The sequence below is a fragment of the Engystomops pustulosus genome, chromosome 4, assembly GCF_040894005.1.
Source record: "Engystomops pustulosus chromosome 4, aEngPut4.maternal, whole genome shotgun sequence".
Lineage (NCBI taxonomy): Eukaryota > Metazoa > Chordata > Amphibia > Anura > Leptodactylidae > Engystomops > Engystomops pustulosus.
The window spans coordinates 117,619,578-117,632,379 of record NC_092414.1 but is presented as its reverse complement, the minus strand read 5'-3'; the positions used below and the strand labels follow the sequence as shown (position 1 = coordinate 117,632,379).

Here is a 12,802-nt window from a genome sequence, read left to right as displayed (position 1 = left end):
AGACTTTATCATATTTTTGCCACTTTTTGTAAGAAGTCTCTATGAGAAAAAATCCCATAAATAAGCTTCAGCTGACAGCATTTTGCTGCCAACATACAATCATTTAAAATTTAGGGACATTCTTCAGACTAATTTTTTTTGGGGGATGGATCTGTTTTTTAATATAAAACTCAAAGATTGGATATAATTTTATGTTTCTAATGTTTCAACTTTGTATATACAAATGTCCTTTCACTGTATGTTCAATACATAGAGCGGGTGCATTCACCTCTCACTTTTCACATTCATTGCTTATAGAGGGCTATATGATGGCTGCTGCCTGATCCTCCCCCCTGAATGCAGGGGGACGGAGTTAAGCTCCGCAGAAGATAGTGATTGGGAGTTGTATGTATGGGGGGTTTTCTAGTTAGGTCAGTGCCCTTATATGGAGACTGAAATCACTGAGTGACATATGTGTTAATGTGTGGGGGAGGGGTTTAATGTGAACAACCCCATATTATGTTACTTTATATTTTTAAGCTCTCATCATTTTTTCTGTTTAAAAGCATAAATAAAAAAAAATTTACTAAAAAAACAAAAATTAAAAACCAAAATTAAACATTTATTTATTTCTAAACATAAAAATTTTAATATTGACAATGTCTCAATTCAGCAGTAAACTATACAGCTATGTGCACACCTAGCGGACTCTGTGTGGATTTTACTGGATTTTGGTGCGGAAAATCCACCACGTAATACAGAAGCATTGAAGTGAATGTGATTTAGAAAAAGTCATGTAAAGATTCATTTTTTTCTTTGGGTGCAGAAAATAAGATAATGATCATGTTACTTTTCTTGTGCTCCCTCGCAGATTTTTGCATGCATTTTTTCACATTAAAGTTTATGGAAAAAAGAGGAAAAAAACGCACACAGATAATCTGCATGAAAACTACACACTTAAAAACTGCATGTATTGGATGCAGAATTTGCACATGAAAATCCACAACATGCGCAGATAATCTAACACACAGGCAGTTTTTTTAACCAAAATTTTTGAACTGACAAAAACAAGAAATTTCATTTGTCACATATGTTTGTTCTTTTATGTCATCTATGCCTCCTCTGTAAAGGAGCAATTTCGAGACTCTTTTGAGACATTTTAAAAAAGTTGCATATCATAAATTAGGAAAACCATCTGGATTCCTAAGTTAAAATTCATGCGCTGCTTACACTTGAAAAGTCTCTAAAATGTTGCAAAAAATGTCGCAAATATGTCAGAAACACATATTAGAGACAAAAAAGTTGCAAAGACACCCTAAAAAAAATCTTATGTTCAACAAATCAAAGATATATGAGTACTATATGTCAGGCGTGAGGGGGGAAAGACAACCAGACAGTGAGCCCTGAGGCTGAACCCCCCCCACTGTCCCTACCTACTTGCCTCAAGACAGCTCTAGCAACTGCGGACAACCTCGGTGGCGGTCCCTATACTATGTAAGTGACACACGTAACAGGACAAGACAGACAACACAATAAGGGGTAGTCGACAAGCCAGAATCAAAACCAGAAGAATCGCAGTACAAAGTCAGTAGGCAAAAAACGGTAGTCAAAGTCAGGCAGAGGTTCGGCAACGATAACAGAAGGTACAAAGAGGTCACAGGGAAATATGGGGAGCTGGGATATCCAGGTAAGAACTAGACAATAGCCAGCACGCAATTGAGCCACTAGCTGCCTTATAAGTGAAGCTGGAGAGACAGACAAGAAGCTGATAGGACTAGTGCTGATTGGAGCTGAAATCACCTGCATCAGTCCAGCAAAGACCAGGTAACTCATTAACTGCTGGACCATAGTCATCGGGTGTGTCCAGATTCCAGAGGCACAATTCACATTGCACATTACTGTCAGAACTTGCTGCACCACCGCAATCGGGCGTGTCAAAACCCCTGAGACACAATTCACACTGAACGGTTCTGACAGTACCCCCCCTCTTATGAGGGGCCTCAGGACCCTTAATCGTTGAACCAGGCTTAGAAGGATTATGTAAATGGTACCGCCGGACCAGACGGGGCGCATGCATGTCTTTAGCAGAGACCCATGTGCGCTCCTCCGGTCCGAAACCCTTCCAGTGGACCAGATACTGTAAGGAGTCCTGTACCCAGCGGGAATTCAAAATTTTCTCCACCTCATACTCCAATTCCCCCTGGACGATGAGTGGAGCCGGAGGAGGTGAAGGCAACACCGGTGGCACATATCTTTTAAGAAGAGACTTATGAAACACAGGATGGATACGAAGAGCATTGGGTAGTTTCAACCTAAAGGTTACCGGATTAATGATTTCCACAATGGTATAAGGTCCAATATATTTGGGTGCCAGTTTCCCTGACTGCACCCTAAGTTTCAGATTTTTAGCTGAAAGCCAGACCTTCTCACCTAGTACATATTGCTGGCCAGATATACGTCTTTTATTAGCATGTCTTTGATAAGACTCTTGGGCTTTTACCAAGTTCTGATGAGCTTGGGCCCAAACTGTGCACAGTTTAGAGAAAATGGCCTCGGCTGAGGGATTAATAGATTCTGCAGAATGAACAGACGAGTACCTGGGGTTAAAGCCATAATTACAGAAGAATGGTGACATCTTAATAGCACGTTGTTCATGATTGTTTATAGCAAACTCTGCTAGAGAAATGAAGTCTTTCCACTTATTCTGAGTATCAGCCACAAAACATCTTAGAAATTGCTCTAACGATTGATTGGTCCTCTCTGTCTGTCCATTTGTCTGAGGATGGAATGCAGACGAGAAGGACAGAGAGATACCTAATTTGCCACAGAACTCTCTCCAAAACCTAGCCACAAACTGGACACCCCTGTCGGAAACAACATTCTCAGGCACCCCATGAAGACGTAGAATATGATTAATAAAAAGTGTGGCGAGTGTGCGAGCGTTAGGCAGTTTACGTAGTGGAATGAGATGACACATCTTAGAAAATCTATCCACCACTACCCAAATGACTGTCTTACCCTTAGATAGTGGCAAGTCGGTAATAAAATCCATAGAAAGATGCGTCCAAGGTCTCGTAGGGACCGGTAGAGGATGTAACAGACCCTCGGGTGGCCTACGAGGGACCTTGGACCTAGCACAAACCTCACAAGCTTCGACAAAAGCCTTGACATCTCGAGCCCAAGATGGCCACCAGTAATGGCGTGAGAGCAGATACTTAGTACCTGCCACACCTGGATGACCAGACAAAACTGAACTATGAATCTCTTCAAGAACTCGGAGTCGAAGGTTAGGCGGTACATACAACAAAGAGTCTGGAGTGTTATGAGGTGCTTGACCCTGAGATTCTGCAATCAGGGTCACCAAGTCAGGTTGCAAAATAGACACTACTACCCCGGGTCTTAAAACAGTATCAGATTGAGTTCTGGGGGAACTTTCTAAATCAAAGCTACGAGACAAGGCGTCAGCCTTGATATTACGGGAACCAGGTCGGTAAGTGACTTCAAAATCGAATCTGGTAAAAAACAAAGCCCATCGGGCTTGACGTGGCGAGAGACGTTTAGCATTGTCTAGGTAAACCAGATTCTTATGATCAGTGAGTACCACCACCTTATGTTTGGCACCTTCAAGGAAATGCCTCCATTCATCAAATGCCAACTTGATGGCCAATAGTTCTCTATTACCGATATCATAGTTACATTCAGCTTGAGAGAACTTCTTTGAGAAGAACGCAATAGGTCGCAGGTTAGTAAGAGTGTCCGATCCTTGGGACAACACCGCTCCTACCCCTACCTCTGATGCGTCCACCTCCACAATAAATGGACGTTCAAAATTAGGTTGAGTCAGTACTGGGGCCTCTGAAAAACACTTACGGAGCTTGTCAAATGCTCGGATAGCCTCATGAGACCAGTTGACAAGATCTGCCCCCTTCCTGGTGAGATCAGTAAGTGGTTTGGCTATAACAGAAAACCCCTTAATAAATTTCCTATAATAATTAGCGAACCCCAGAAATCTTTGTAAGGCCTTCAAATTATTGGGACGTTCCCACTTTTCGATGGCCACCACCTTAAGGGGATCCATACGGAAGGAATTAGGGGTGACGTAGTAACCCAAAAAAGAGACCTCCTGGATACCAAACTGACATTTAGACAACTTAGCAAACAGACTGTTTTGTCTAAGCAGTTCCATCACTACACGAACATGTTTTATGTGTGAAGCCCAGTCGGGAGAAAAAATCAAAATGTCATCTAAGTAGACCACAAGAAAACGACCTAGATGCTGACGAAATATATCATTCACAAAATGTTGAAAGACCGCCGGGGCATTGCATAAACCGAAAGGCATCACTAGATATTCAAAATGACCCTCTGGTGTATTGAAAGCGGTCTTCCATTCATCACCCTCTCTGATTCTAATCAAATTGTAAGCCCCTCGCAAGTCTATCTTGGAAAACCATTTGGCCCCCACAATTTGGTTAAATAAGTCAGGAATCAGGGGTAGAGGGTGTTGATTCTTAACAGTGATTCTGTTAAGTTGTCGATAATCTATACAGGGTCGTAATCCCCCATCCTTCTTTCCCACAAAAAAGAACCCTGCTCCCAATGGGGAGGAAGATGGGCGAATGTGACCCTTCTGGAGACTTTCCTTAATATACTCCCGCATAGCCTCCCTTTCTGGACAAGACAAGTTAAAAATACGACCTCGAGGAAACTTGGCACCGGGAATTAATTCAATGGCACAGTCGTATGATCTGTGTGGCGGCAACCCGTCCACAGCTTTTTCATCAAATACATCTGCATAATCGGACAAAAAACTCGGAATACCCTCTTCCATGGAAGAGCACCCAGCAAAAGAAACCACCTCACAATGGGAGTCACATTCAGTACCCCATTTTACCAGTTCCCGGTTTGCCCAATTAAAAACAGGATTGTGCTTCTCCAACCAAGGCAAACCTAAGATCACATCAGACGACAGGTTATGCAGACACAAAAACTTCATACGTTCCACATGAACTGCCCCCACCTTAACCTCAAGACAGGGAGTGATGTAACGTATATCCCCCTGAGCAAAGGGGGCTGAGTCTGCTCCTGTGACATTAACAGGAGATTGGAGCAGAAGGGGACACACCTCTAGACCGGAAAAGAACATAGGGTTAACAAAATTAGCAGAAGACCCCGAGTCAATCTGAGCATAACCAGAGATGTTTCTCCCTCCCAAAGACAATGAAATAGGCAATAATAACTTATTCTTATTGGTGAAGGTTACCTGTTCGCCTGAGTGACCCCCTCGATAGTCACTCAGGCGTAGAAGTTTTCCGGCGGTGGTCCAGGAAGGGATGGACATTGCCGGACTCGATGTCCTGCTTTCCCACAGTAGAAACATAAGTTGTTCAACACACGATATGCACGTCTGGTCTTGGCATCAGTAGAATCCACTTGCATAGGTTCCTCTGATGGGGGTATAGCAGGAGGGGAAGGACTAGGGTTGGTAACACGAATAGGTGAAGGTCTAAAGGCGTCTGATGTACCTCTCTCCTTTAGCCTGTCTCTCAAGCGTCTGTCAACTCGGATAGCTAATGTCATGCTATCCTCAAGGGAACTAGGAGTGGGATAAGCTACCAACAGATCCTTCAACCGATCATTCAGTCCGACACGAAACTGAAATCGGAGTGCCGAGTCATTCCAAGTGGAGGGACCACTCCACTGCCTAAACTCCGAGCAATATTCCTCCACAGGACGTCTACCCTGCCTCAGACCTGTCAAGTGACGTTCAGCATTAGCTGCACTATCCGGGTCATCATACAGTAGCCCTAGGGCCTGAAAAAACCCATCCACCGTCTGCAACTCAGGAGAACTAGGAGGTAACGAGAAAGCCCATTCCTGTGGTGACCCCTGGAGTAGAGACATAACTATGCCCACCTTCTGGACCTCATCCCCAGAAGAGCGGGGGCGCAATCTAAAAAACAATTTACACCCCTCCCGAAATGCACAGAATCTCTTTCTATCCCCACTGAACTTATCTGGGAGTTGCACAGGTGGCTCAGGTGGTGCTGGGGAAGCCATGGTAAACTGACGTGGGGCCGTCTCCTGCTCATGAAGCCGAACAGCTAGTTCCTGCACCATGGTGTTGATTTGCTGCATCTGTTCCACAATATTTGTCAACGCAGTTGTGCTGTCCATGACAGCGACAGTATATTGGGCTGGCTATTCTGTCAGGCGTGAGGGGGGAAAGACAACCAGACAGTGAGCCCTGAGGCTGAACCCCCCCCACTGTCCCTACCTACTTGCCTCAAGACAGCTCTAGCAACTGCGGACAACCTCGGTGGCGGTCCCTATACTATGTAAGTGACACACGTAACAGGACAAGACAGACAACACAATAAGGGGTAGTCGACAAGCCAGAATCAAAACCAGAAGAATCGCAGTACAAAGTCAGTAGGCAAAAAACGGTAGTCAAAGTCAGGCAGAGGTTCGGCAACGATAACAGAAGGTACAAAGAGGTCACAGGGAAATATGGGGAGCTGGGATATCCAGGTAAGAACTAGACAATAGCCAGCACGCAATTGAGCCACTAGCTGCCTTATAAGTGAAGCTGGAGAGACAGACAAGAAGCTGATAGGACTAGTGCTGATTGGAGCTGAAATCACCTGCATCAGTCCAGCAAAGACCAGGTAACTCATTAACTGCTGGACCATAGTCATCGGGTGTGTCCAGATTCCAGAGGCACAATTCACATTGCACATTACTGTCAGAACTTGCTGCACCACCGCAATCGGGCGTGTCAAAACCCCTGAGACACAATTCACACTGAACGGTTCTGACACTATATGTTGGGTAATTGTATTGTGTTTTTTCTCTTTAATTCATTTGGGCCACAAGCTGTCCATTTGTACCACCTGAGTAAAATTATCCTATCTTTTTTATATACTGATTGGCTGATTGGCTATAATTAGATTCAATATATTAAAGGACATCTACCACCAGATGAAGGATTGTAAACCAAGCACACTGACATACTAGTGCAGTGGTGGCGAACCTATGCCCCTTTCTGTGGGCACCCAGGCCTTCACCCCAACAAAGAGTTTGCCAGCTAGGAATCAAGGCTTTTTTCCTGTGATCCAATACAGCCCAGGACATGCAAAGCTCAGCGCTTTTTTAAAGTGACCTCTTTGGCTGCCAGGACTACAGAAGGAGCAGGAAGGTGTAGATAGAGATGGATTGTCATTGGAGCTCCTGCTCTGGGTCCCCTGATTCTTCCTCTTCAGGGGACCCTGGAGGTAAGCTACAATCTAATTTTCTCCATCATCTTTCTATTGTATTGGTGAACTCAGGACACCAATACGATTAAAACCTGTAATACAGCTGGGATCAATAAGTTACTGCTTAAATTGTCATGTTGGCACTTTGCAACATAAAAGTGGGTTTTGGTTGTAGCTTGACTGTATATAGTTTTTATAGGAGGACTGTATATAGTTATTGTAGGGAGGCTGTATGTAGTTATTATAGGGGGGTGTATATAGTTATTATAGGGGGTATATATAGTTACTATAGGGAGACTGTATATAGTTATTTTAGGAGGCTGTATATAGTTATTATAGGGGGTGTATATAGTTATTATAGGGGCTGTATATAGTGATTACTATGGGAGCTGTATATAGTGATTGCTGGGGGAGCTGTATACAGTTATTGCTAAGGGAGCTGTATACAGTGATTGCTAGGGGGCTGTATACAGTGATTACTGGGAGCTGTATATAGTGATTACTTGGAGCTGTATATAGTGATTGCTGGGGGAGCTATATATAGTGATTACTTGGAGCTGTATATAGTGATTGCTGGGGGCTGTATATAGCAATTGCTGGGGGCTATATATAGTGATTTCTGGGGGCTGTATATAGTGATTGCTGGGGAGCTGTATAAAGCGATTGCTGGGGAGCTGTATATAGTGATTGGGGGGTGTATATAGTGATTGCTGGGCGGGCTGTATATAGTAATTACTGGGGGTTATATATATTGATTGCTGGGGGGCTGTATATAGTGATTGCTGGGGGAGCTATATATAGTGATTGCTGAGGAAGCTGTATATAGTGATTACTGGGGGGCTGTATACAGCGGTTGCTTGGGGAGCTGTATATAGTTATTGCTGGGGGCTATATATGGTGGTTGCTGGGAACTGTATATAGTGAATACTGGGCGCTGTATATAGTGATTGCTGGGGAGTGGTATATAGCGATTGCTGTTCCCTGTCTGGACTACATTCAATGGGGACCCCCGACCATATTTTGGGCCCAGGGGCCCCACCAACCTTAATCCAGCCCTGCTTGTTTTTAAGAAAAAAAGACATTAGAAATGATGCAATAAGTAAAAACCAGGATAAGTTAACCAGGAAGTTAAAAGAAGAGCAGATCCTGCCAGAGGGGGCACACACCTGCATGTAAATGTACTTGGTTTTCAACCCTTCATCCTGGTGGTAGATGTCCTTTAAGGTAGGTTTAAGTCATGTATAAAACACATATATTTGTGCTCCTATATTTACAATTTATGACTTTGTATTTTATATCCTATAGTTGTGACAATTTATATGCCAGAAGGAACACCACCAGGAACCATTTATATGGTTTTAGCATCAGACCCTGAGGATCCTACCAGTACACTAAATGTAGGTTTTTTTTAACCTTATAGATTACATATTTAAAAGCTTGTGTAAACATATTTTACATTTCCACTGCACTGCCTAGTATAATTTAGTATACAGCATTTCATATTGTGCTGCCAGTTGCAAATATATAGTATGCATACTTTTAAATCATTTTTACAATAAAGTAAAATATTGCTGCCACTGTCCTGCCTTTTCACATCCTAATTATTGGGCCAAAGATTGGAAAAGCAGCACATGATTCGGATAGTAAATTTTAGAATGAATCCTCTCCTGCACACTACTAGTGCTATACTAAATGCATGTAGGGAGACAGGTAAAAGATACAAGACATTTCATTCTCTAAATAATTACCATATAATCCAAATTATTTGAAAGTATTTGCCTCACCGTAACATTCACTATGTGGCTTCTTCATCATAGGAAAACCTATGTTCCTTAGCAGTTATCAATTAGACCTCAGAGTCAGAGGTGCCAATCAGTAATGCTGACAAAGTATGGTGAACACATTTTCAATGGGACCATAAACTAAATTATACATTATACAATACATTGTATAATATATATATTATTTTAAAACTGAAAAAAATATATAAACATATTGGGTATTACCGCCACATCTGTTACAACTTTCAACATATCTGTAGCATAATGTTTACTCTCCATTGTACAAGTGGGGAAAAAATTTCACTTCGCAAAGAAAAAGATTAAAAACAATCATAAAAAGGTGATGCAATCTGATAAAAGAAAGTTGTTGCAGCTCACCTTTCCATGTGTTTAGAGTCCTGATTTTAGTTGCTGGTTTGTGGCTTGGAATACACATGTGTTTCAACACACATAGGAGTGCAAAGGCGAACCTGTTTGGATGACAGGTGTGGTCATCACAGACTTTGGATGGCTATGACTAAGAACTAGGATACGCTTGAAACGCGTAGGTTTTAGTCCAACCACTGTAAACTTCATTTAAAGAATGAAGAATAAAGTTTAATACCTTTTTAAGGGGATGTGCTGCCATTTCTCTTTCTTCCATCCAAAGTCTATAAAAAGATGATGCCCAAAATGACATTAGCTAACAATATAAATCATTCATGGAAAAAGCCCAAATATAGACCAACAGGAACTTAAATAAATTTACTTTGAGTCTTGTGTGGTGTGGTGAATTTTAAAGTACAGGCGGTCCCCTACTTAAGAACACTCGACTTACATAAGACCCATAGTTACAAACGGACCTCTGGATATTGATAATTTATTTTACTTTAGTCCTAAGCTACAATAAACAGCTATGACAGTTATCACAGATGTCTGTAATGAAGATTTAGTGTTAATATTGATTCTTATGACAACCCAACATTTTTAAAATCCAATTGTCACAGAGACCAAAAAAGTTCTGGCTGGGATTACAATGATAAAATATACAGTTCCTACTTACATACAAACTCAACTTAAGAACAAACCTACAGACCCTATCTTGTATGTAACCCGGGGACTGCCTGTAGTATAAACTTTCAAAATTATCTAAAAATGTTATACAGCTTTGATGTATACCTAATTCTATTCACATGAATAAAGAATAGAATAAAGTTAACATGTTATTGGGTCATGGTGAACATCATAAGTTAAAAAAGTCAAAAAAGGTTACAGTATTAATAGGATTAATTAAAGTTTATCATTACATTCTATCTGCCACAAAATGGTTGCAATAAAAATATGCTCTCATATGGCCATGTGATAGAAATATTAAAAATGAGAAAAAACTTTATGGCTTTTGAAAGAAAAACGAGTGCTTGGACATCTTTTCCCAAAACAGAGTAAATACTCTGACAACTAATGTGACACTGACAGGTGCTAACTAATATATTTCATGTATTAATGTATTTTGCAGTACGTACTGACACCAGCTTCAGCTCCATTTACAGTCTCTTCAAATGGTGTCATACAGTCAACAAAAACGTTTGATTATGAAACTGATCCACACAGGTAAAAAATTATAAAATTCATTAAAAAAAGAAAAACATTTCATTACAAGAAATATATTCTGTAAGTTTCTACAGCCCAGATTTTCGATATGCATTTATTTTGAGGAGTGTTATGTGACAATGCTGATAATTGTAATTATTAGAACTACAATTAACGAAGAATTTGCTGACAAAATATTGGTGTACAAAAGTGCCCATATTATGCTTCTAGACCATAGACTAATTCCTGTAATGCCCACATTCTATTTCCATCAGTGCATGAGGGGCACTAACCTACAGATGATCACTGAACTCTGCATGTTTTGTGCAGGAAGGCTGCCAAACAGGAGTAAAATATTGATTGCTTAGAATTTAGTATAGATCAGATTATCAGAAGCTGGTTAATTTGAAATATGAAAGATTATGGTTGATATGTCACAGAACAGAACTTATATTTTTTTCTTTTCTTTCATTAGTTATTCACTTAATGTGAAAGTAACAGATTCAGGAGGACTCTCTGTGAATGGAAGTATAATAGTTTTCATAACTAATATCAATGATGAAACACCGTACTTCACTATGTACGTATGCTGATTATTATAAAAATGTAAATAGGTCCAACCAAGATCCACCTTACCTTGTTTGAAGGGGGTATATGGGAAACATTTCTTTTATTAGTTTCCTTAAAAAAAATGGTAATTAACTACCATATATACTTGAGTATAAGCCTAGTTTTTCAGCACAAAAATGTGGTGAAACCCCAAACTCGGCTTATACTCGAGTAAAAAATTTAGGTTTTACCCGGCTGTTGTGATAAAATTAGGGGCCTCATCTTATACTTGGGTCGGCTTATACTCGAGTACATGGAAATTACAAATTACATCCAGTAAAACTATAACAAACTGGAACATAAATTGAACCCATAATAGTCAATAAGCTATTTTGGGGTCTCACTGGTATGTGTTATTTGACAGGTTCAGGGGCTTCAGTTTAAAATGTAATCTTATTTATGTGCTTTAGGTTCTGTGAACACACTTTTGCATGCTGCTAAAAAAACATGTATGCTTATCATTTACAGAAAAGACTAGTTTTTAAGAATGATTAAGGAAGAACAGTGATATTGTATCGTGACATAGCAGCTCATAGATAATACATTGTACTGTGTGTAAAGCATGATAGCTTCCAGTTACTGGATGTCAGGCTCCAGGGGTAGTGGACCCACTGGATCATCGCGGACGATGACGTAAGCCGACATCTGGGACCGGATTTTAAGTGCCACCGGGTTTTCACCAGAGCCCGCCGCAAAGCGGGTAAGACTTGTTGCAGCGTGGTACCACCAGGTTGTTTCACAGGTGTTTCTGCAGTGGCAACCAAGGTAAGGTACACAGACGTTAGGCAGAATCGTAGTCGGACCGGAGGTCAGAACGGGCAGCACAGGATCAGAGTTGGGGATGTAGCAAAGGTCAGGGCAGGTGGAACAGGATCAAAGTGAAATACAGAACCGGGGTCAAAAAAAATTATTATAAAAATTATCCTAAAAATTCAAATCACCCCCCTTTCCCTAGAACCTAGTTTTTAATTTTTGTAAATATATGAAAACATTATAAAACCTATACAAATGGTATCCACATGATCACACCGACCCAATAATAAAGTAGACATGTCATTTGGGGCACACAGTGAAAGCCATAAATTCCAAACCTACAAGAAAACATCGCAAATGCATTTTTTTCACCAATTTCACTGCATTTTGAATATTTTCCCACTTCCCAGTACACGGCATGGAATAATAAATACCATCACTATGAAGTGCAATTTGTTAAGCAGAAAACAAGCCCCACAGAGCTCTTTAAGTTTAAAAAAAAAAATCATAGATTTTTGATTGTGGGGAGTGAAAAATGAAAAACAAAAAAGGGCGAGGTCCTTAAAGGTTAAATCTTTTAAAGCCGGTTGGCAGAAAGGGGCACGGGTAAGCCCACGACCCACAATATGGGTCGTGTGAGCACCTGTGACACTAGAATTACCAAACCCAAAATAAAAGTTGTCTATTGGTCATTGCATGCTCAATGTCTGAGCTCACAAAGAGGGATGTAATATATAGCAGTGGAGTCTATAGTACATAAGGGCTGAGCGAAAAAAAAATAAATGAACAAAACCCAGCTGACAATAGAGAACAATAGAATGTAATGCGTGAATGACAAATAAAGATAAAATAGAC

The 12,802-nt window shown here is 40.9% G+C and overlaps 1 protein-coding gene across 5 annotated transcripts in view; it reads left to right on the top strand.

The window, feature by feature from the left end:
* Positions 1 to 12,802, top strand: part of CDHR3 (cadherin related family member 3) — an 83,749-nt gene that overhangs the window by 54,887 nt on the left and 16,060 nt on the right. For all 5 annotated transcript variants that reach the window (XM_072147176.1, XM_072147177.1, XM_072147175.1 and 2 more), the window contains 3 exons: positions 8,541 to 8,632; positions 10,512 to 10,606; positions 11,061 to 11,165. In XM_072147176.1, the coding sequence (XP_072003277.1) occupies positions 8,541 to 8,632; positions 10,512 to 10,606; positions 11,061 to 11,165 (292 nt within the window). The remainder of the gene's footprint in view (positions 1 to 8,540; positions 8,633 to 10,511; positions 10,607 to 11,060; positions 11,166 to 12,802) is intronic.